This window comes from Ailuropoda melanoleuca, chromosome 12 (assembly GCF_002007445.2).
Source record: "Ailuropoda melanoleuca isolate Jingjing chromosome 12, ASM200744v2, whole genome shotgun sequence".
Taxonomy (NCBI): Eukaryota; Metazoa; Chordata; class Mammalia; order Carnivora; family Ursidae; genus Ailuropoda; species Ailuropoda melanoleuca.
This window is the reverse complement of record NC_048229.1, coordinates 19,117,224-19,141,699: the sequence shown is the minus strand read 5'-3', so window position 1 is coordinate 19,141,699 and position 24,476 is coordinate 19,117,224. Positions and strand designations below refer to the sequence as shown.

Here is a 24,476-nt window from a genome sequence, read left to right as displayed (position 1 = left end):
CTGGACAAAGGGAGGCTTGGCTACCCCTTTCTCTGGGAAATTTGCATCATGTACCACCAACCATATTCTCTGGAACTCCTGGGTCATTTCCAAGATGTTTTCTATTTCCTTCTGCTGCTTCAGAGATTCTGTGTGCCCTGTCACTGAGGAATCATTGACTCAACAGAAAGATTTTCAAACACAACCTAGGATTTCTATCACTCTAAGCTGAGGGCAAAACAGAGGCTGCTACCCAATAGTCCTCCTGGGGTTGACCGTGGGGGTGTTGAGTTTGGTCAACTCCATGTTTTCCATGGGCTTGAGGTTAAGCACTTTGGGTGGGCTGTGCAAGCTCCAATTAGCGACAGCTTCTACCAGGACTATTGACCTAAAGCCAAGTGCACTTACCTCCCTGGCCCCTGAAGACATGTGAGTTTGTGATCACCCCAAAGTGCTAGAACGTGGGTTCCTTTAAAATATTTAACTAGTTTCTACAATTTTAAACTTGTACTTTATACAAAAGTGAAATGGACAGTATATATAATGAAATGGGAACTCCCCTCTTGCTCTTCTCTGGGACCACCAAGTTAACAGTTTCTGTGCAACTTTCCAGAAATGTTCTAAGATCACAGGTCCTTAAGATGAAGTTCATGGTCTTCATAAATTGTATGTAAAATTTTAGATGTAAATGCTAATTTGTATATTCTCTAGGTTCCATAGCCATCTGATGGGGGTCCACAAGCCTCCCCTACACCCCCCCCCCCAACACATTAAGAACCACAGACTTTGAGACTTCTAGTTCAGGGTGTTTGACTAGCACCCATGTTGGCCTCTCATCTTTCTTGAGACCCCACTGAAATGGAAGCATAGAAAATTCAAAAAGTGCTAAACACTCAACAGCACAGAGAACTAGAAAGAAGACCTTATTCAACAAATATTCCTTGAATTCCTATTATATGCCAAGTCGTCTTCTAGGCCCTGATGGTAGAGCAGTGAAAGGAGTCTGACAAAAATTCCTGCCATCCTGGAGCTTACATTCTAATTAGAGGAAACAGAAATAAACCAAATAAATCCTCTAGAAGGTGACAAATTCTGTCGGAGAAAAAGAAAACAGCCGTGGGGGCTCGGGAAGGCCACGTTTGGGATGTTTTAAAGAAAGATGGATCACTGGTGAATGAGAGATTTCCACAAGTGCTTGGAATATGGAAGAAGACGAGAGCGCTTGATGAATGGAACAGGAAGAACCAGCAGCTAAGAACATTCTCTTAGCCAACTAAGGAGGAGATGGGAGTCAGCTGGCTTGAAAGAACCCGGGGAGACTTTGGGCTCAAAGTCAACAGGTTATAGAGGAAGGGAGGAGGGAAGAAAGGGAACGAAAATAGGGGATTTTTTCCCCTTAAGCTAGTTAGTAAGCTCATGGGTGTCACTTGTATTATTTGAAGGCCCTACACATATTTCTACAATATTCTTTTGTATCTACTTAGTATATAATAAACTCTCACACAACCTGGGGCAGATGGGCGTGTGGGGTGCTGGATACCTGCTCCAACCCACGGTGCTATCCTCCTCTACGCTCAAGTTTCCAAAGTGCAGATGACATTTCTCCCAGGCAGAAAACAGTATGGCTTTTCTCTAAAGAGATGGAATTCAGTATCTCAGGTTGGCTAGAACTTGCAATGTGGTTGTTGGTACCACAGGATGGAGGCCTCCTGACTCTATGATTCTGCCCCACAGAGGGCTTCTAGCCAGGTATTCTCATTTAGCAAAAGGACCAGAGGTAAACCAGACATGATTGTGTAATAGCAAAAGAAACCTACACCAACTCATTTTACAAGGTACTCACTAATGGGCATACAGCCAGAAAGCAGCCAACCTGGGAGCTGAACAGAAGCCTTCCCTCCAAACTTGCATTCTTAGTTCTTAGCTCATACATATCATTTCCTGGGTAAAATAAGACACAAACTATTGTCAACATTTCTATCTGTGCCCACAGCTTATGAGAGAATCTGTCTGAATTTTGAAAGAAGACCAGTGGGAACAGAAAGGCCTGGGTTTGTTTTGTTTTATTTAATTTTTAAAAGATAGGCTCCACACCCAACATGGGACTTGAACTCACAGCCCTGAGATCAAGAGTTGCATGTTCTACCAGCGGAGCCAGCCAGGTGTCCTGAAAGGCCTGGGTTGTTATCCAGTTGGGCTGACCTCTGGTGGAAGTGGTGGCTGTGACCAGCTGTGTGGCGGGAGGTTGGATCAGCTATCCCTGAGTCTTCCTACCCACAAGGGCCTTCACTGATTATCACTCTTAAGCTTTTCCCACTTCTAAGGTCCGAAGAGGCAGCCNTCTTCTCTTATGACACAGGTGGATAGGCTTTGAGGCTAGAGAACCTTCTGTTTGAACCCGGCTCCCCATTTGTCCATGGTATGACTCTGGGCAGGCCTTTAGCTCTGTGAACCTCAATTCCCTCTTCTACGGAAACATGGGGGAACTTAACGTGGTTGTTGGAAAGTAGGAGGTGAGGTTTGTAATAGGCCCAACATTTGTAAAACAGAAGGTTTCGTGGTAATTGGCAAACCTACACAAAAGCGAAAGCAGAGAAAACAATATAATGTATGCATTTGTACCTGTCACCTGGCTTGGACACTGTCAACCCCTGGCCATTTGTTTTTCATCTGCTCCCCACCCACTTCGTTTTTTAAAAAGCTGTATTATTTTAAAGCAAATCCAAATATCATCTAATTTCACCCAGGAGGACATCAGAATGTATCTCTGTAGATAAATAAAAAAATCACAATACCATTATAGATAAATAAAAAAATCACAATGCCATTATAACACATATAACAAAATTAACACTTTCTTAATATTATATTCCCTAAAACCCACTCTTTGTTCAGTATTATCCAAATGTCCCTGAAATATTTTTTTTTTGCAATTGGTTTGTTTGAATCGGGATCCAAACAAGGTTCACATACTGCATCTGGTTGATACGTCTCTTTAGTCTTTTAAAAATGCCTAACATTTTCCTTTGCCTGTCTTTTTTTCCTAGGCCATGCATTTATTGAACACAATAGGTCATTTGAAATATAGATTTTCTGGGGCGCCTGGGTAGCGCAGTCGTTAAGCGTCTGCCTTCCGCTCAGGGTGTGATTCCAGCGTTCCGGAATCGAGTCCCACATCGGGCTCCTCCGCCGGGAGCCTGCTTCTTCCTCTCCCTCTCCCCCTGCTTGTGTTCCCTCTCTCACTGGCTGTCTCTCTCTGTCAAATAAATAAATAAAAAATCTTAAAAAAAAAAGAAATATAGATTTTCTTATTTTGTGAATTTGACTGATTGACTCCTTGGGTCACTCTGCACGTTCCTCTGTCACCTGCATTTCTTTTATACCGATCAGGCTACAAGCTGGATTAGATTCAGGTTAAGGGGTTCTTTTGGAGGTAAGAGGAGGGGAGAAGTAAAAATATTTCATACGTGTTTCCTCCTGGGTTACATCCAGAGGCACATAATGTCCTGTCATTGCGCTTTTGGTGACGGAAGATCGATCTGTAGCTGACGTCAGTCTGATCAGTCCTTTATGAAGTTCCCACTTACCCCCACTCACTAAGTTACATCACTTAGAAGCTTTGAGGATCATTGCCTGGACCCATTATTTCATTTGGGGTTGCCAAAAGATGACACTTTCTTCTAATTTTATTATTCCTTCTGCATTTATTAGCCAATTCTTTTAAAATATTTGTCTTCCCTCATAAACTCTTTGGTTACTATAGAGTTGGTATAAGGAAGGAAGGATACAGACTTAATATCAGTTTCCAGAATAATGAATTGGTGCTGGTCATCAAAGGCAACCAATGAAATTTTGTTTGTTTTGTTTTTCTTTACGTAACTTTAGGAATTTGTGGTCTAACTTATGGATCTTCGTATATTTGATGTTTTGACCCATTGCAATCATCATTTTTTTGGATGCTCATGTTGTCCCATTCTTGGCCTGTGGGAGCCCCTTTAAAGTTGGCTTCTAAGTCCTTAATGGCCTCTTCACTTTTTGGGGGTGACAAAATGTCTCCGGCAGGCTCATCTTGCATATTTTCTGCCCCAGACTTGGAGATAAGCATTTCTCCAGCAGGTGGAATCTGGCACTTTAAATTTAAAAAATCTCCCAGGAGATCCCAGTGCCCACTTTCTGTAGGATATAGGGTATTCCTGATTGTGTGGTGTCCACCAAGCTCCTTGTTTCATCTCCTGCCCTGCTCTTTCAAATATGCCGAGCTCTTTGTTATTTCTCAGACAAGGTGTTCTCTCCTGATTTGGGGCTTTGTGCATGCTGATTCCTTTGCCTTGAATGGCCCTCCACTCCCTGTCCCTCTGACTCAGTGCAAACCTTGCCCTTTCCGTGATACCTTCTTCACTCACTCTGGCAGCTGACTTAGATCCTATTATCCATTTATTGCAGCAGCCAAAACATATCATTAAACTTTTAATAGTTGGCTTCCTTCCTTGGGGTTGCAAACGCATCTGGCACATACATAGCCAGCCCTGAGCTTTTCTCATTGTTGTGGCTGTTTTCCAAGCCTATTAACCTTGGTCTCATCTCTTTCTGCTCTGGCCTCGGTTTAATTCATTTCACGAAACATTTCACAGAGTGGCCCCTTAGTTAAATAGCTACAGAATACTTCCCAAACATCTACTATGCCAAATGTGCTTTACATACATGATGTTATTACTCTCAACTGGTGAGGTACAGATTAGCACCCTCATTTTACAGATGAGCAAGAGGAAGCTCAGTGAGGTGGCTGAAGGTCCCATAGCTAGGGAGTGGCTGAGCTGGGATTTCCACAGTGGATCTGACGCCCAGAGCCCAAGATTTTCCCTTCATATCACTGTCCATCAAAGTGTGGTCAATGATCCACCCACGTCAGAAACACCTGGGGAGCTCATTAAAATGCATGCTCCTGGACTCCACCCCAGATCTACTGTCTCAGAATCCCAGGAAGATGCAGGTGGAAAACTGAATTTCCAGTAAGCTTCCTTGGGATGAACTGAAACTTATTATTTTTTGAATAGGTGAAACACACAGTTAAAACATTCAAAAGGTTCAAATGGTATAAGTGAAAAGCAAACACCCTAACTCCCTTCCCCAGTTGCCCAGTTCTCAGAGGCAACCACTTTTCCTTGATTCAAATTGAGACCATCTTTGTATTTATGTGATATACCGAGATAGGCAGGTCTCTGCACTCCCAAGCTCCCAAAATCTGCAGGTAAGACCACCATTCAGGGGCAAGTGCCGCAGGAAAGGGACCCAGAGTCACCAGCAAAGATGGCAAGGAGTTCTGTTTGGGGAATGCCTGCACCACCTGTTTCTAGGACCTTCCAGCCTGTTTGGCTCAGGCTATCACTTTGTGTAAGAGCCTGGTCCCTCACAGGCAGTCTTGTCACAAGCAAAGATCAGGAAAGAACAGTGGGCAAAGGGAGGGTAAGACACATTAGGCTGAGCAGAGGGGAGCCTGCACAGAGGTCTAGAGATGGAAGGGTCTGGGTGGGAGGCCCAAAGCCAACATTTCCACTTGTATTTCCCATTATTTGTGGTAACCACCGACCTTTCCCTTTAGGAGAGTCTTTAAAATATTTAACCTTTCTGGGATGACAGATTCCTTCGGGAACCTCATGAAAACCATGGACCTTCTCCCTAGAAAAATGCACGGACAGATAAAACTCTGCAGACGTTTGCAGAAGCTTCATAGACTGCCAGCCAGGATTACCCAGGGATATCCAGGAGGTCCATGTTAAGAACTTCGCTTTTAGATGTCGCTCGTTATACTTAAAACGCCCAGTTTACAAAAACTCTATATTCGTTTTGAGAGTCTGAACTATGTCGCCACTTGCAGCGAAGTGCCGGGGCGGGAACTAGAGGCCAGCTTGTTCAGGAGGTGGAGGCGTTGGTGACTTTGGCCATTGAACCTGATCGTCGGGGTAAGGACCGATAGACGGAATGGCTCCCCCATGGGGGGCGGTGGGCGTCCTCCTCAGCTTTCAGCGTCATCCGGCTGGGCGCCACTGCTTGGGGGGCATTTCGTGGTTTCTGAGCGCGGCACCTGCTCCTCCACACCGCGATCTCCTGGGTTTCGGGGAGCGAACCCACCCCGGACGCGGGAGCGCCAGCGCTGGGCCCGCAGGCAGAGCTGCGCTGGGAGCCGGCGGGCTCCGCATTCATCTTTGTTCGCCCAGCGCCTGGCACGGGTTGGGGCGCAGGCAGTGAGGGTGGCCTAAAGCGCGCCGTCCCTTCGGCGTCGCCCGCCCGCGAAGCTCTAGCGCCACAGGTGTTTCCAGGGCGCCTTCCAAGGGCCAGACCTGAGCCGGGCTCTGGCGACGCAAGGGAGGGACAGAGGTCCACCTCCGGGCCGCTGCACGCGGGGAGGACAACAGTCGGCTGGCGCTGGCGGCTCGGGGCACACGGGGCCGCGAGGGGACCTGCGCACGCCCCCGCCCCGCGCCGCGCCGGCGCTCGTGANCCTTCCACGCCCGGCCCCAGGCCGGAGCCCAAGCCCCAGCCCAAGCCCCAGCCCAAGCCTCAGCCCCAGCCAGTGCAGAAGCCCGAGCGGCAGCCGGTGTCAGAACAGGTGTCGGAGCCAGTTTCTGAGCCGGTGCCAAGACTGGAGCCCGGGTCTGAGAAGACGTCTGAGCCAAGGCCAGAGTCCAAACAGGGAACGGAACTGCTGCTGGGTTTGGGGCGGGGGTCAGGGACCGGGCAAGAGTTGGGCTCAAGTGTGGGGGCTGGGCTCTGCCCCAAGGCCTCATCAGAGCAACTGCCGGCACTGGGGCCAGTACTGGGGAGCTCGCCCTGGACCAAAACCGAGCCGGGGTCGCTGCCAGCGTCAAAGCCCCCACCCCTGCTGCGACCCGGACAGGCTAGGACGTCTCTTGGGGTTCCAATGTCAGGGACTGGCACGACCTCCCCTGCGCCCAAGGTCTTACTGCCTCCGGACAGCTTCAAGGGCTGGCTGCTCAAATGGACCAACTACCTGAAAGGCTACCAGCGCCGTTGGTTCGTGCTCAGCAATGGTCTGCTGTCTTACTACAGGTATGGACGTGTCACACCGGGACATCTGAGGTCGGAGGGTGGCGATGCTGCAGTGATGGTGACAGAGGGTTTCTGGGGTTGGAGGACACTGCCACTAGCCTAGGGATGCTTGGGAACAGGGACTCTAGCAGGAGAAATAATATCTCTTACCAATCTCCAAGGGCTTGGGGCCCTGACCTCTGACAGGGGAGCCCCCTGTGGACAAGATGTCTGACCAGCTGGGGTTAAAGGAGTGAGTGGGGAGGTGGAGTGAGAGAGTGATCTGGGGCCTCAGGGCCCCACTGATCTTGGTGGCACTGGAGCCTCAGGCGGCCAACCACTGTCAGTTCCCCCAAAGTCTTTGATTCTGGTTCAGGAGCTAAGATCATTGTGTTAGGGATTGAGGGGCGCAATCACCTTGTTCAGCCCTTGGGACCCACTGTGGGAAGGACTGCTTGTTCCCCCCCTCAGCTGGTCACTTAGTTTATTTCCCACTTTTCCTGACACCCTTGGTGGTCAGGCTGTGGGAGGGGCCCAGCAGTCCAGATGTATCAGATACATCACCTGAATTTTAGGGGCCCATCCTAGAATTCTGTGGAGAACCAGAAGCATCCCTCTGTCGCCTTCCTTACTGCAGAAGCAGCATGGGATTCAAAACTGAAGTCCAGTGGTGAGATAGCTAACACTGTCTGCCCGACCAAAGGGAGAAAGATACTGGAGGCTTCTCTCCTTTCTTACTGGCTAGTGCCTTAGTATTTTTCCTGGGGATGGTTGGATCACTCCGTGCCATTTGTTGAGACCTGAGCTGACATCAGAATTCCCTGAAGGGCTTGTTGAAACACAAAGTACTTGCCTCTCTGCCCAGTTTCTGATGCGGTGGGTCAAAGTCCCCTGGGCTTTGGCATTTCTCACAAGTTCCCAGATGCTGCTGCCCCGGCCCACAGTCTGAGAAGCACTGCTCCATTGTCTTTGCGAACAGGAGGGCCCTGCCTTGCTGTTTGGTGAAACCCAGGTCACCTCGGTCACTTCACTTGGCCAGGCAGTATCCCTTCAGGTCACTCACACGGGGTTTGTAGGATCCTTCCTAGCCTTTTTGGAACATGGCTTCTGGAGGATGGTTGAGTCTATGATGCCTCTGGAAATTGGGGAGCTCCACCGAATGTAAATGATGGTTCCCACTCCAAAATGGGGATCACTGCCATTAATTCCTGGAAGGGAGAAAACTGACAAGTATTTCTCACGTGTCTTTCTCATGTGGTGTCTTGGTGCCCCTCAGCCCACGCGGCTGCGCCCTCCAGACCACACAGAACATAGCGTTCGTATAGTTAGGCAACCAAACAAGAAATGATTCTTTTCCAGATGGTGTTTTTATCCCACTTACCATTCTCTGTCAGGTGTGTGAACATTTCTCCAAGACACGAAGTGACAGGGATCATCAGTGATTTCCTATAAATGTGTCACCGCCCACTTCATCCTCACAACCGCACTGTGAGGTGGGCTCCAGGATTGTCCTGTTGTACAAACAAGGGGTTCTGAGGTTTGACAGAAGATGTAGCTTGTCAGAAGTCGGCAATGGAGAGAGATTTTGACCTGGGCCTGGCGTACTCCATGGTCTGTGCCTGTCCCAGATCTGTGTACTAATGCCCACTCATGCTCGAGTTCTCATGGTTATCTGTGTTTACCAGGTACTACTAACCTAGAGGGGTCAAGGTGATGTTTATGAGTATAGGGTCCCACAGTTCTAGTGGAAGTAACACCTGATCTCATGCACTTTTGTTTTGTTTCATTCTAATAGAAAGAACAAAGATGTCCCATTTTCTTTTCTCTCAAATAACTGTGTGTAGACAGTTGGCATTTCAAGGTTATCTCAAATGTGCAGATTCTCTGGGCAGCAAGAAAAATTCTTATTGCTTGCTGATAAGGTTGTGGGGACAGATACAGGTTTGGGGGGAGGAGGGGGGTGGGAGCAAGTTTCTTGTGTGTGTGCTTGCACAGTCCAGCTCTGTAGCTTTGTTTTTGGACATTTCTAGACTCCAGGGTGGGCAGAACCGTTGCTTGACTTGTCTGGGTGGAATGAATGATTCCTGACATTAGGACAGCCCTGTGCCATCTTTTAGTCCTATGTGAGTCTTTCCAGGAATATGTCCTCATTCTCATTTTAGAGGAAAGGAAACTGAGGCTAATAACAAAGCTTCAGGGGCTCACCCAGAGGCGCCTCACTTGTGTGGCTGGCGCCCAGATGCCAGGGGAGATGGGTGCACCTCCTAGTGCAGAAAAGGCGCTTCCGAGGTGGAGCCCAAACTGCCACTTCTTCCTTGCACTCCTGTCGTGCCTTCTGGAAAACCCTTTGGTCCGCCCCTCCTTGTGCTTCTCAGCACTTCAGATGTTCAACATCGCTCTCCTGTCCCTGCTTCTGGTCTGAATCCCGCCTTCTAGACCAGACAGGGCCATCCTGCCTGCTGGGGTCAAGGACGGAGTGCCCTCTGGGTCTATGGTTCATAGTCCTGAGGGCAGCAGGGTGGCTTATGGGGCTCTGTCTGTGCCCCGTGCTGTGCACATGTGTTCTCTTCGTACCCTGCTTGGAACCCCAGCTCTTAGTGGTTTTTTTTTTTTTATATTTTATTTATTTATTTGACACAGAGAGAGAGAGCGTACAAGCAGGGAGAGAGGCAGGCAGAGGGAATGGGGGAAGCAGGCTCCCCCTGAGTAGGGACCCTGGGATCATGACCTGAGCCGAAGGCAGACGCTTACCCGACTGAGCTACGCAGGTGACCCTCTCAGTGGTTCTGCAGGTGTGTGTGGCTAGAAGAGAGACAAGATTCAAGTGCTTGTAAGCTGAAGACAGAGTGAGAGAATTTTTATTCGTGATCTCTCTCCCTGAGGGGCCAGGTAAAGCCAGCTTTAACCTGTTAGGGTGATACACCTGGTGGAGAAGGAATCAGAGCCCTTTCTCTCGCAAGCTTCCCTTTTGGAGAGACCACTCTAATTTTATTTTACTATTCTTTTTTAATTAAGTGAAGCCTGGTGTTCGGAAAAATATCTTCAGAGAAAATATGGGCACCTATTTCTTGTGCTCCCCTCCCCTCTCCCATCCTCCAGCCCGCCCCACTCCGAGGTCACCACCATCCCAAATTTGGGTCATTATCCTCCTTCTTTCCTATTTATTCATTTTTATCTCATCTATATGCAGTTTTAAAAGCCCCATATTTTTCATTTCAACCATCTTTTAACTTTATAAAAAAGGATATTCTACAATATATGATTTGGAGGGACTTATTCTGATGGCTTTATAACAGTCCAGGACATGAGCATGTCATTTTTTATTTATGCATTCTCCTCTTGATGGCTGACCATGACCGTTCTTGTACACGTGCGGGCATTTCTCTTGGGTGAAATCGCTGGGTTGTAGAAATGTGAAGGCTCCCCTTACATAATGCTAAACTGTTTTTGCGAGTGGTTGTACCGATGTATACTTCCACTGACAGTTAATGGATTTTATGGATCTGTATCCTTTGCAACGCTAGGTATTGTCAGCATTGATTTCACCAATCAAATGGGTATACCGTGTTGTCTCATAGTCTTGACCTGAATTTCTTTCCCCATTATTTGTACCTTAATGGAAAATCAGTGGAGGTTTGGATTAGAATTTCTCTGTGAAGTATGGCTTTTCCAGGTGCTTCTGCCCTGGGTTTTGCTTAAGAAACTCATTTGATCACTTAAGCTTATTCTAAAGGAAAAGTTCCTAGTGCCAACAGCTGGGCTTGGTAACAGTCCTATTCTCAGAATTAAAAAATGCCCTTTGTAAATATTGTCACATATAGAAACAATTTCCGGGGAGTATTGGTAATTGTTGGCAGGTTTTTACTTCTTTCCAACAATGTGCTAGGAATCTAAATAAATACAGGAGATGAAGTTCTTATTCCATTGCTGGGATGCTTAATCACATGTCTATTTGGACACAAACAGAGAATATGGTTTGTGCTCAGCTTTTTTTTTCCTTTTGATTGTTAATTCCCATTTAAAAAATTTTATTTATTTTTTGTTTGTTTTAGATTTTTAAATTTTATTTGTCAGACAGAGAGAGAGAGCACAAGCAGGGGGAGTGACAGGCAGAGGGAGAATCAGGCTCCCAGCCAAGCAAGGAGCCTCACGTGGGGCTTGATCCCAGGACCCCGGATCATGACCTGAGCCGAAGACCGTCTAGGCCACCCTGGCGCCCCTCCCATTTAAAAGATTTTATCCCCAGTTCTCATCTCATAGGGAACATGCGATCACATGAAATTAAGGAAAAGTTCCTAAGTGATGTGGGATTTTCGAAGTTATCGCTTCAGCCAGTCCTTAGGGCAAGAGTGTTCTATGCATGAGCTTTCTCCACATTAATGACAAAATTGATTTGGTTAAGCAAAATTCTGTTTTGCTTATACCAGTTGCCTGTCTGGCGACACTATAAATGACATTTGTTTCCCAGGAAATGATTTCAAACAGAAGCATTTGTTTTAATTTATTTGTCGTGCAGGTAGGCATTTCTAAGCCAGTTAGCAAGGAAGGTCTTGAAGAAATTAGCCTGGGTCTGTAAGAAAGAAGGCTTCCTTCAGTCAAGTAAGAGTGAATTTTGAAAGTCTTCTGGCTGAGGAAGACCATCGAACATTTGGTGAGCTGGGCCCATTGTGGGGTGGTACCAAGTCAGATAAGAGAAGACAGCACACCAAGACACCTTTGACTCTAGAACGGATCATGTACTCCTTCCGCTGAGACCACCTCTCAAAGGCAAGCTCTCGTGGGGACGGGGTGCCAGGAAATAGTAGTGTCCTCAACGTCACTTTAGGTAATACTTGAAGGACGGAGATGGGAACCACTCTCCAGCTGCGAAGTGTCCCTGAGGATGCAAGTCTGCAGGTTAAGCCGCGGAGGTCTCCACCCTAGAACATGGTGGCCTTATCATATTGGATTCAGCTTTACTTTAAAATATCACCCGGTGTTTCATACTGTAAGACCATCAGGAGGCTGAAAAGGAATGAACAGGCTGATAATGTGTCCATATTTATTTGCTTGAAGTGTATTTTCTTAACATTTAGCAGAAGGGTGTGGTGAGGAGGTCATGAGCGGACTGGCAGCATACTTTGGGGGAATGCAGTACACACCAATGTTCTTTGCAAAGTCTAGTGACAAGAATTGTAATTTTCCCCACCAAGCCTGCCCCTCCTGCTAACTTTTCTCTTTCTATGAATAGCTGAAAACCTCTGAGTCATGCTTGGTGCCTCCTCCTTCTCTATTCTGATATCAGGTGGAATTGTGAGCCCTCCCTGTCTTTCTCCTCTAGTCCCTCCTCTCCGTTCCTAGGGCCGCATTGTGGTCCAGGTCTGCCTTCCTCTTCCCGGGTGTCCCCGCTTCCAGGCTCGGCCCTGGACAGCGCATCCCCACTGTGGTGCTGGCTCCCCACCCAACGGCCCTGGAGTTGCCTCGTCTTCTCCAGGCTGCTTTTTCAGCGGTTGCATCCCTTATGTTCATACATCCGTGCATTGGTTTTCTCCTGTTTGAAATGCCCACGGTGGCCCCTGACTGATCCAAGGGCACACTCAGGGTGCCTGTGCAGGCATCTCCACAGACAGCTTTTGTGCCAAAGGAACAACATGGCCAAGTTCGGCACCTTCTTTGTGTTCTGCATAGAGCCTCGCAGGTGCCTTGCCACGGAAATGTTCTCAGTAGCCTGGCTAATCTGAATGGAAGCGTGAGTGAATGAATGAGAATTGCCTGCGATTTTATGAGATTTCAGAAAGCCAAGTATGTTAGTGCCAAACTTGGGTTTTTCTTAATTTGTTTTCAGTTTCAAAAACTTGTTTGCTGGAATGAGATTGGGATGCTAAGTGGGAGATTGCCGGCTGAAGCCTGGAGTGCCAGAAAAGCTACAGTGAGGAAATGCAGATTATCTGGATATGTTATTTTGACGGATTGGACTGTGTTGAGATAGGCTCTTCAGTGAACAGTAGCCTCTTTCTGTTGTCCTGGTCATATTTCCATAGGGCTGCAAGTGTTTGTGCACATGGTCTATACAAACCGTGGAGGAATGGGGAGCAAAGGTAAAGCTATTAAAAGGGCTTTTTTCGGTCCTATAGCTCCTTCAACTAGTTTCACGCACACCAGAAGGTTTGCTTTGTATGCCCTCCACGTGCAAGACCCTGTGGGAAGCAGGCCATGGATCAGAGGTGATGCCTCCACCCTAAAATGTTAGAGCCAATCGAATAACAGGCCCTCCTGTTATTCTGTGGAGTTCTCTGCAGGGGTCGGCGATTTCCAGGTCACGGTTTCAGTGAGGTATGCAGGCCTGGAGCATTGTTCCCCTATATGGAGGAAGAAGTGGGAGTTCACGGATGGCACCAGGGGACAGCTCATGGACTCCACCCATCTCATGGTGGGGAGACCTCTCGCTGGGGTCCTGTGTTGGGATCTCCAAGACTAAACCCTCCAGGTTCCATAAGGAGCCGGGAGGACTCCTAGGACTCAGCATTTTTTCGTGTTCACAGCTGTGCTTTACTACAGCGAAAGGAGGCAAAGCACCATCAACTAAAGGAAGAAGGGCCTGGGGTGAAGTCTGGGGAAAGCACGTGCAAGGGTCTGAAGGGCCTTTCCCAGTGGAGTCACACAGGACATGCTCCTCGGTGAGTTGTGACAACATGTGTGAAGTGTTGTCCGCCAGAAAAGCTCATCAGAGACTCAGGAGCCGTGGTTTTTACTGGGGGGCTGACCACGTGGGCACCGTCTGCCTGGCACATACCCGCAGTCCAGACTGCCAGAATGAAAGCAGGTATTCAGCATAGACTGCGATTTTGTGCGAGTAATTTAGGCACAGTGAGCCACCTATTGTAAGCAATTAGTGAGTCGTCCCCAAATCCAGACTCCCAGATGCCAGCCCAGGACAAAGCTTTCAAAGGATAAGTGGTCTCAGGCCTGCTGTGTTACTTCTTCCCTGCACAGCTCCGACCTCCTTCCTCCGTGCAGATTTCAGTGATGTCAGGCAGGGGTAAGGGCCAACACCCACCCTGGTTCAGGGAGATTGAGCGCTTACATTTGGTGTTGAGTAGCCGAGTGGCTTTTTACTGCCTGTCAGAGAAAACACATGCCCATCTTTCAGGGTCTGGGCGTGGCCTGCTGCTCTGTGTGCTTGAGGGCCTTCTCTATGGAGCCTCTGGCCACGGTGGTTGTCCCTTTATTGTTTCATAGACACTTTTGTCATCTACACCTTCCCTGCGAGACCCTTTGGTGACTTGGTTTTGCATCTGACTAGGGTACACTTGCCACATGTTCTTCCTTCCTCGGCAAGTACTTTTGCGCCTTTGATGGAACGTCTGGTGTGAGTTCTTCAGCTGCTACTGACCCTTGTGCCTTCTTCAGGGAGGATCTGTTAATCCAAGATTGGGGTCCTGATGAGCAGTCTGGAACATTTGTGACAGTAAGCATATACCAGCTCTGGTTGTATCATTTATCGAGGGCCAACAATCTATAAGGCAGTGTGGGAGACGGACATGCATACCATCATAAAACCACTGTGTGAAGGAGGAAGGGGTGGGGGGAAATCCAGCCATTCACTCAAAGGCCAGCCGGTTCAGACACAGTGCTGTGGGGGAGCTCCCAGGGAGCTGGGATTCAAGTGTGCAGCTCCCATGCCTCCTGTCGTCTTCTGGGGTCTAGTTGGCAAACTGTGTCAGCGAAGAAAGACAGGTCTGTGAAAAGAGTGTGGGGCTCCTTAACCCAGATCAATGTCTGCTTATCGTAGGGGGAGAGAAATGCACTCCACTGTAAACTGACATACAGAGAGTAGGAGATGGTAAGAAACACCCTGAACAGAATTGAAATTGGCAGCTTTGATGTGTGGTGAATCATACATGCCAGGTGTCACCACACAGAGATGTGGCTTTAAGAGGCTCCTTTCATAATCAGACACATGAAGCAAACTGTCGATGAGTTTCAGGGTCATGCGGGGTGCTCTAGGTTTTTTTCTTTTACACGGGACTCCTTCCCGCGTCTGTTTCCATTTTTAAGAGTCCCGATCACTAAGCTCCACTCATCTTGACACCTCATCCCATGCTCAGCCACAGCTCCTCGCATTGAAGGCCGATTTAACAATCTTGACTCACACCATTTGATCTGCATTGCTGGGCCATTGCCTAAACCAAGAAGAGGACATATGGCATTGCTGAGCTCGCGCAGGACACTGCCAGATTGTGTTGTCCTTTGAAGCTGCATGCAGTAGGTACTGTCTCCCCGAAATACAGCGTGTGGCCTTCCTGGGCTCACCCCTCACTGCCCTGCCCAACTGGGTGCCCCTTCCCTCTCTCCCTCTCTCTTGATCCCTGGGCCTTGACCCATCTTCTGCCTCACTTGCCTTAGTCCCCCTCTGCACACCACATGCCCTTCAGACTCCCCTTCGAATTTCTGTAGTGGCCATCCTCTCAGCCAGGAGCTCCTCTCTTCGCTGCTACAGACATCCTAGCTGACAGTCTTTTTTTTTTTTTTTAAGATTTTATTTATTTATTCAACAGAGGTAGAGACAGCCAGCGAGAGAGGGAACACAAGCAGGGGGAGTGGGAGAGGAAGAAGCAGGCTCCCAGCAGAGGAGCCTGATGTGGGGCTTGAACCCGTAATGCCGGGATCACGCCCTGAGCCGAAGGCAGACGCTTAACCGCTGTGCCACCCAGGCACCCCCCTAGCTGACAGTCTTAATTCCAAGTCATCTCAGAGTGAACCTGCCTACATTCCCCTGCCATGAGCTGAGCTGGCAGAACCATCTTTCCTCTGATGCGTCTTGTGCAGTATGTCATTTGGCCGTGCACCCTTATTAGCAGGATGTTGGTTTGTCTCCCTCCTTTAGATTAACACCTGGCTCCTCCCCTCCAGAGCCCGGGGCTGTGTCTTCTCACTGTAGTGTCCCCTGGGTGCTGGGCATAGTGCCTTCTACTTAGTAGATCCTCAAATTTCAGTAAATTCTTTTTTTTTTTTTTTAATAGAAGATACTTTGTCATTTTAATCTTTTTGCATGTTATAAAGACCCAACATACAGCCTGGACTATTGCAGTGGCCCAAGGGGAGTCACTAAATTGCCAGGAGAATCAAGTGGCCGCAAAAGCTACACATTGCTCAGATTTTCAGCTCCTTTTCTGAGGCTTAGCCTGAGCCAAGGATATGTGACAGTATTGACAACTCATGGTACTCGTTTGTATTTAAAACTCTTCGGTATGAAGAATTTTAAACACATGTAAGAGTAATAAGAGTATATTAAACCCCTGTGCACCCGTTACCCAGTTTCAACAATTATTAACTTTCTGGCCAATCTTATTTCACCTCAGTCCCCACCTGGCAATACCAATTCATTTTTTAAAAAAGATTTTATTTATTTATTTGAGAGAGAGAGAACATATCCACAATACCATTGTTACACTAAAACAAATTAATAGTTAATTCCTTATTATCATCAAAAATCCAGTGTTCACAATTTCAATTGTCTCAAATGTCATAAAATGTTTTTTTTTAAAGATTTTATTTATTTATTTGACAGACAGCCAGCGAGAGAGGGAACACAAGCAGGGGGAGCGGGAGAGGAAGAAGCAGGCTTCCAGTGGAGGAGCCTGATGTGGGGCTCGATCCCATAATGCCGGGATCACGCCCTGAGCCAAAGGCAGACGCTTAACGACTGCGCTACCCAGGCGCCCCCATAAAATGTTTTTTTGATACATTTGTTCATATCAGGACCCGAGTAAATTCTACCCACAGAATTTTCCACAGTCTGGGTTTTGCTGACTGCATTCTTTTCATGTAGGTTAACGTGTCCTCCGCAGTTCTTTAATTTGACAGATGGATCTAGAAACTTGATCAAGTGATGATGTGTTCTTTCATCAGGAACTCGTAGTGTCTGGTGGCTTCTTGGTTTGTGATGTTAGCTGCTGGTGATAATCAGTCTTCGATGAGTGTAATTCTATCACTTCTTATTTATCAGCAGGAAAACCTTCAGAAAGAGAAACCTCCCCTCATCTATTCCTCTGGTTACTCAGGGGGTACAGTTCACACAGGAAAGGCAGAATAAATTCTTGACTCTTTCCTTTTAATCACAAGCTCTCAAAATCATGAGTTTTTTTTTCTTTTTTAAAGATTTTACTTATTTATTTGAAAGAGAGTGAAAGTGAGAGAGAGGGAGAAGCAGACTCGCTATTGAGTGGAGAGCCTGATACGGGGCTCGATCCCAGGACCCTGGGATCATGACCTGAGCCGAAGGCAGATGCCTAACCGACTGAGCCACCCAGGTGCCCCCATGAGTTGGTTCTTATCTTCCAGTGGTGACCAATCCATTTTGTTTTCTCAAAAACACTATCATCTCAAGGACACAAACATGTTTACTATGTTTCAGCCCACTGTTGTATTGCCCTCTGTGATGCTCGTACCATCCTGCCTTGCCTTTGCCCTCGTGGGGGCCTCTTCAGTTGGCTCCGGAGTCTTTTGGATAGGACCCTGATGGTGTGGTTTCCTGTGTCTAGCTTAAAATCATGTTCCAGGCTCTTCTTATACTTGTCTTAATCCAACCCTGGAGTCAGTTAAGGTGCCAATTTCATTCTTTTTTTTTTTTTTTAAGATTTTATTTATCTATTTGAGGGAGAGAGTGAGTGAGAGAGAAAAAGCTCACAAGCTGGGGAAGAGGCAGAGGAAGAGGGAGAAGCAGACTCCCCACTGAGCAAGAAGCCCAATGCAGGGCTTGATCCCAGGACCCTGGGACCACGACCTGAGCCGAAGGCAGACACCCAACTGACTGAGCCACATAGGCGCCCCCTCCAATTTCATTCTTTTGCATGTAGACGTTCTGTTTTCCCAGCACCATTTGTTGAAGAGACTGTCTGTTCCCCACTGAGCGGTCTTGGCACCCTGGCACCATATATGCAGGGGTGAAAATCAAACCCACTTGAATAACATCTATACTGATTGGATAGGACACTGTGCCATTTTCAGGATCCACCTGCAGCTCTGTCATCTGGGACCGTGGGAAGTTAATCCAAGAAGACAGACCTCTGAGTTCCTTTCCCACATCTCTAGGCTTTGGTAACTGGCTAGTAAGTCCTCCACTTGCAAAATGAAGGATTGTGATAGCCTGAGAGAAGGTGGATGGAAATCAAAAGCAGGTTGCAGACAAAGACTGCTGACGTGTACCCGCATTTTGGCACAAGAGGCTCCTTTTCATCTTCGATTTGCCCCAAACACATACAACCATGCTTATCCTCAGGACCAGCCTCATCTCTGCCTTTCAGGATCACCTTCTGCTTTCTTCCTCCACAGTCACACCCCAGTGACAGTGGGCTCTGTGTACATCCTAATAGGGGAGGAGGTAGACGAGAGTCAGAACTGGACCCTCAGCTCACTTGTGCTCCTGGTTCGGGCAGCCCCCAAGTAAATCACCCCAAAAGTCAGAGGTTTAAAGCAAGGGTGGTTTATTCTTGCTTGCCTGTCTGCAGATGGCTGGAGCAGCTCTGCCTCCAGCAGTGGCACCTGGGACAGTCCTCTGCCTTGAACAAGTAGGCTGGCAGAGTCCGTCTTCTTCCCATGATGGTAGAAGTATAGTAGGGCGAGCAGAACAGGAAGCACCCTGGCTCGAGCTTGCACACCTTCACTCTGGCCCATATTCCATTGGCTGAATTGAGGCACATGGCCCCATCTAATATCAGTGGGTGATCTGAAGTCCCATGATGAAGGGTGTGGATGGACATGTAATTGTAATTCAGGGGACACATTAGGAATTGGGACAAATACTTCGGTCTATCCCAGCCTCTACCCTCCCTTCCAATGATCACACTCTTCATCTATAAAATAAGGGGGCTGGACTGTGGGGTTCCTTTTAGCCCCACCTTCCTTGAGAATTTGATGAGGAAGGAATTGGAAGAGGTTGGGGGAGAGATGAGCTATCAAAGATGATCTCTGCCTGGCACTGGGCTTGGCACGGAAATGTCTTTTGACTTGGCAGTTTGGAGATCAGAGTCTAGGCAGCAGGGAGGCTGGTGGCCGACCCTGTAGAGAAAGAATGGGCTACACTCTTGCTGAGCCACGGATGGGTGAATGCTGTGTTCCCGTTCCCGGTTTTGGGAGACGTGCAAGCCAACTAAGTGTATGTTGGGGGGAGGGGTCACCGTCTTTTGCTGCGTTGTTCACATGCTGTGACAAGAAAGACACCTTCCTTGAATTTTCCATTTTTAGAAAACAAAATTATTTTGCCAGTTGCGGGCACAGAAGTGATTTTCTTCTTCTGAGTCCTGCTGTTCTCCTAAGTTTACATTTATTTTGCCTGCCAGTTTACTGAGTCATTGCCCTCTGGAGATGGGATTAGGGCACTCTTAAGCCCTGAGCAGATTCCCAGAGTGCTTTCTCTCTCACTTGCATTTACTTGAGTGCTTCACAGCACGTGCTGCCTTTGCAGCCTTCTAGACAGTAATGGCTTCAGGCTGCAGGCCTCCTGCCTCCCGTCCCCTGTCAGCCCTGGTTTGTACTTGGTAGCGATATGTCCTTTGTGTGCATGTGCATCTGTTTGAGGGTAGGACCAGTAGCTCATGTATTGTCTGTTTCCTCCCAGAGAACAAATCGGTTTTCAGTAACTTAGCCAGACGCACACTGCTCAAGCAGGTCATCAGAGCCTGGGAAGCTGGGAGCAAGATTTTCCAGGTCCCTGGGTAAGTTGCACAGTGTGGAGGAATCTCTGGTAGGAAAGGAATTTAAAAGTCATCCGATCCAACCATCAACTTGAAGTTCATTGACTTCTTCCTATGACATCTTTACCCCATTAGCACCAGCCTCTGAGCAAACCTCTCTGGCGACAGAGAGCAGACCTTTATCTCTCAAGACAAACAGGTATTCCTTAGATAACTCTGACTGTTAGAAAGTACTTCCTCTGTTAAGCTGAGATGGGTTTCCAGGCAACCTCTGTCTTCATTGGGATGTTTCTCTGTCCCACACCACTGGACTTATCCCTTCCTCACAGCCATACTCTCCATCCTCAGAGAGGATGGCTTAGTGTCCCTGTGTGTTTTCTTTTCCTGTGTAACAAATCATCCTAAAATTTAGTGGCTTAAAACAGTAACAAACGTATCTGGTTTCTGTGGGGTCCAAATGCATGAGTGGGTGGTTGGTTGGGGGTGATTCTAGCTTGGGATGTCACATGAGGGCTGCACTTACCTGAAGGCTGGACTGGGACTAGGGGCTCCACTTTGAAGGTGGTCCACTTATGTGCCTGGCAAAGTGATGCTGGCTGTTGGTAGGAGGCCTCAGTGCCTCCCTCTGTGGGCCTCTCCAAAGGGCTGCTTGAGGGTCCTCACAACATGGCAACTGCCTTTTTCCAGAGAGGGTGATCCAAGAAAGAGGAAGCAGAAACCACAGTTGGTTAGTTGGTTGTTTTTTGTTGTCGTTGTTTGTTTTGTTTTGTCTGTCTGTTTGTTTACCTTTTCAACTTTTTTGACTCTGTCATTTCAGTTACACAATCAGCCCTGCCAACGTGGGAGAAAGTCTCCAAACCTCTGTGGCCCCCACTTTTATCATCTATAAACAGCCCTACTTGGCTGTTTGAAACAAACCATGAGGAAGGACTTGGTTAATGCTTTCATAACTGAAAGGGATGTTTTGAATGTAAGGATTTTGCTAGTAGTAAATGCTTAACTAGTGAAAAGCTCCCGTTTAACCTCACACTCCTGTTTAACACGTATAGTCAAGCAAAGCAGGGCTGGATTTGCCAAAGAATGAGGAAGACATATTTGAGGGCTCTTCTGGGTATAGCCAGGCTGTGGTCCCTCCTTCTGGAGTTCAGGAGCCCTTCCACAGGGAGACCCCTCTGTGCTGATGGGGCCCTTCCCTTGTTCGGTCCAAATGGTGGAGGAGAGACAGAAGGTCTTACATTCTTGTTGGATTCTGTGGGGGCCCAGGAGAGTCACCACCCCATGGCAGAAGCCTGGACCTCGTCTGTTTTCTTCACTGGTCTGAACTTAATGCCTGGCCTGTCACATTGAGTGAAACAGTGGACATGACAAGCAGGGGTGACAGTTGTTTTAAACAGTCTCTGTTAGGGAAGTCTGTGACTGCCTGTGGTGTGAGGCCTTCAGTTTTGCAGGCTGCTGTCATGTTTTGATAGGAGTTCAGCTGCCATTTCTGCTTCACTTGAAACGTGGTGGGTGTCACTTTTACATAAGATAATTCCATCTAATATTAATATCAATGTGCATAAGACTGGAGGCCATGAAAGGAAGAAGTAGAATTCCTGAATAAATTACATGTCTCACCATCAGATCTGTAAGTTTGTACTGTAATCTGTGCATTTAAATTTGTAATTGGCCTCGGTGTGTTAAAATTCCATCCAAGTGTTTCCTTAATTGACTTCTAATTTGTGGCGTTTCAGTCTTTTGCTTGGCTTGCTAACTGGTTTTCTTTTTTAGAACCTCCTTTGCTTAATGTAGTATTTTGGGGGGTATGTTTTAGTGCTGCTGAAATTTTAAGCTAACAGATCACTTGTAAAAGGAAGAATCTAGGTTGCTGGCACATTCTGTAGATTGTGGCTGCAGCTAGAGAAATTGTGTGATGATTAAAAAAAAAAAACCCACAAATCTGTTCAACTATCCTGAATTGTTCTGTGCCCATGACTAGGTCTTGAAATAGATCCAGTCCTGTGCCCTGAGGACCTGTCATTTTTATCTCCTCCTGAGACACTCAGTGCACAGCCTCATTCCTGTGCCTGGCTCACTAGGACTCGAGGGGTCCCCTTCACCTTCAAAGTAGTTCAGCACAGGGGTGCCTGGCTGGCTTAGTTGGTAGAGCATGTGACTCCTGACCTCAGGGTCGTGAGTTCGAGCTCCATGTTGGCTGTAGCATTTACTTTAAAATAAATAAATAAAATCTTAAAAAATAAGGTAGTTCATGGGACGCCTGGGTGGCCCAGTCACTTGAGTGTCTGCCTTTGGCTCAGGTCATGATTCCCAGAGTCCTGGGATTGAGCCCCGTGTCGGGCTCCCTGCTCAGTGGGGAGCCTGCTTCTCCCTCTCCCTCAGCCCCTCCCCCTGGCTTGTGTGCTCTCTCTCTCTCTGTCTCAAGACATGGATAATAAATAAAATCTTAAAAAAAGAAAGTAATTCGGCACTGTTGTTGGTCATCAATACACACAGGGAAGAACTTAAAATGCAATGGATTTCAAATGGATTTATTTTTTATTACGGGAAATTTCAAACATGTTAAAGTAGAGACGTTGGTATGATGAACCCCATGTCCCCATCACTCAGTGTGAGCAAGTCTTACCTTTGGGTCAGTCTGTGGCCTCCCCACCCTCATTTTAATTTGAAGCAAGTCCCAGACATCTTTAACCTAATTTTAATGATTAAGTTTAAAAAATAATTTTAATAATAATCAATATTTATAAATATTTCAGTATGTATCTCTATAGAGATGAAGGTTTTTAAAAAAAAAGAATCAAAATGGCATTAATATGCCTAAAAGTTTGGTAATGATTCTTTAATATTATCAAATATCTAGTCAATATTAAAATTTCCCCATTGATTTAAAATCATTTTTACAGTTTCTAGAAATCAGGATCCAAATAAGGTCCATTTATTGCAATTGTTGATATTTATCCTCAGATTTTTTTTAAAGATTATATTTATTTGCCAGAGAGAAAGCACAAGTAGGGAGAGCAGCAGAGGGAGAAGCAGGTCACCACTGAGCAGGGAGCCCAATGAAGGACTCAATCCCAGGACCCTGAGCCGAAGGCAGACTTTTAACCGACTGAGCCACGCAGGGGTCCCCTCCCCAGATTTTTAAAATAAACTGTTTGTTTTGAAATAATTTCAAACTTAGAGGAAAATTTCAAGAATAGCTCAAATATCTCCTACATACCCATCCCTCAGATCCCCCAATTGTTACTATGCTCCATTTACCTTATCATTCTCTGTGTTATATTTATAGATAATATTTCTTAAGATTTTAAGAGTAAGTTTCAGACATGATGCCTATTACCACTTAACACTTCAGTGTGTATTCCTTAAAACAAGGGCATTCCCCTATATCCACAGTGTAAACATTGATACGATGCTGTCATCTAATCCATGGACCCCATCCAGATTTTGCCAGTTGTCCCAATAATGTCCTTTAGAGGTACAAGAGGTACAAGAGCCAATCCTGGGTCATTGATTACATTTGGTTGTCTTGTTACTGTTTCAGTCTGGAACAGTTCTTCCATTTTTCTTGTCTTTCGTGACCTGGACATTTTTGGTAAATACATGTCAGTTGCCACATTGTCAAATGTGCCTCAGTTTGGGATTGCCTAGTGTTCTCTTGCGTTTAGATTCAGGTCCTGCGTTTGTGGCAGGAATACCACAGGATACACTGCTGTGTCCTTCACAGGGCATCGTCTCAGGAGGCATGCGATGTTGATTTGTGCTACTATGAGTGATGTAACTTTTATCATCTGTTTAAGATGGTGTTTGCCAAATCTCTCCACTGTAAAGTTAACTTATAGTTATTAATTACTAAGTAATTGGCCAGAACCAACTAATAAGTAATCAGAAATAAAGAATTAATTGGAATTGTAAGCAGTTAATTAGAATCAATAAGTAATTGATTAGAATTAAATTATAATTTAGTTACTTGGAATAATGAATTAGAACTAGAATATAATTAATATAATTAATGTATAATTAATTAGAATTAAATTAGAACGTATTTTTACGGGGAGACACTTTGAGGCTAAGTAAAACACTGTTCTTTAACAAATCCCACTAGTTTTTAGTACCTTTTGGTTATTCTTGGATGAATCAAATAAGTTATTCTTTTGATAGCTGCCAGTTGGCAGTTTTTCTTACAACACCATTCTTTGCATGTTTGTTAGAAGGCATTGTACTAGAAGGAGGACCTTTTTTCTTACTTATCTGTTCATCTATTCATATCAATATGACTTCATGGATTTTTGTTTCATCCAGTGGGTTATTATCAGTAACTCTCATTTATATTAATACTCAAATTTTCCCAGCTTTCGGTAGGAGTCGTCTTTTAAAATTGGCTCCTGTGTCCTTTTGACATTACCCATCACTCTGACCATTTCCTTACTTTTGGCATAACAAAATATTCCTGGTTTATCTTGTACTGGAATGTGCATTTCTCTGATGAGCCCCAGTCCCTTTTAGCAGAAATTTTAGAAGCCAAATTCTTTATCCTGGCTGTGCTCACTGTCATTGGGACGTCATTGCTTCTAGGCTCTCTCTATGGGTAGAGATAGTTTTTTCTCACCTTCCCCTTCCATATTTCCAACTTCAGACTCTGACAATAAGAGCTCTGGCTCCCACTATCCTCAATGTATTTACGTATTTGCTCAATTTCCTGTATGAAACTACTCTCTCAGCTATGCTGACCAAATCCTGTCTGTTCCTTCACACCCAGTCATACTTGTTGAATTTTCT

The 24,476-nt window shown here is 46.5% G+C and overlaps 1 protein-coding gene across 4 annotated transcripts in view; it reads left to right on the top strand.

Annotated features, from left to right (window-relative positions):
* The first annotated feature begins 6,767 nt into the window (after positions 1–6,767).
* The window catches only part of OSBP2 (oxysterol binding protein 2), a 164,706-nt gene continuing 146,997 nt past the window's right edge, over positions 6,768–24,476 (top strand). For 3 of the 4 annotated variants that reach the window (XM_034638743.1, XM_019795657.2, XM_019795656.2), the window contains exon 1: positions 6,768–7,047. In XM_034638743.1, the coding sequence (XP_034494634.1) occupies positions 6,899–7,047 (149 nt within the window). In that variant the 5' untranslated portion in view covers positions 6,768–6,898. The remainder of the gene's footprint in view (positions 7,048–24,476) is intronic. The other variant, XM_019795658.2, reaches the window with a different exon arrangement.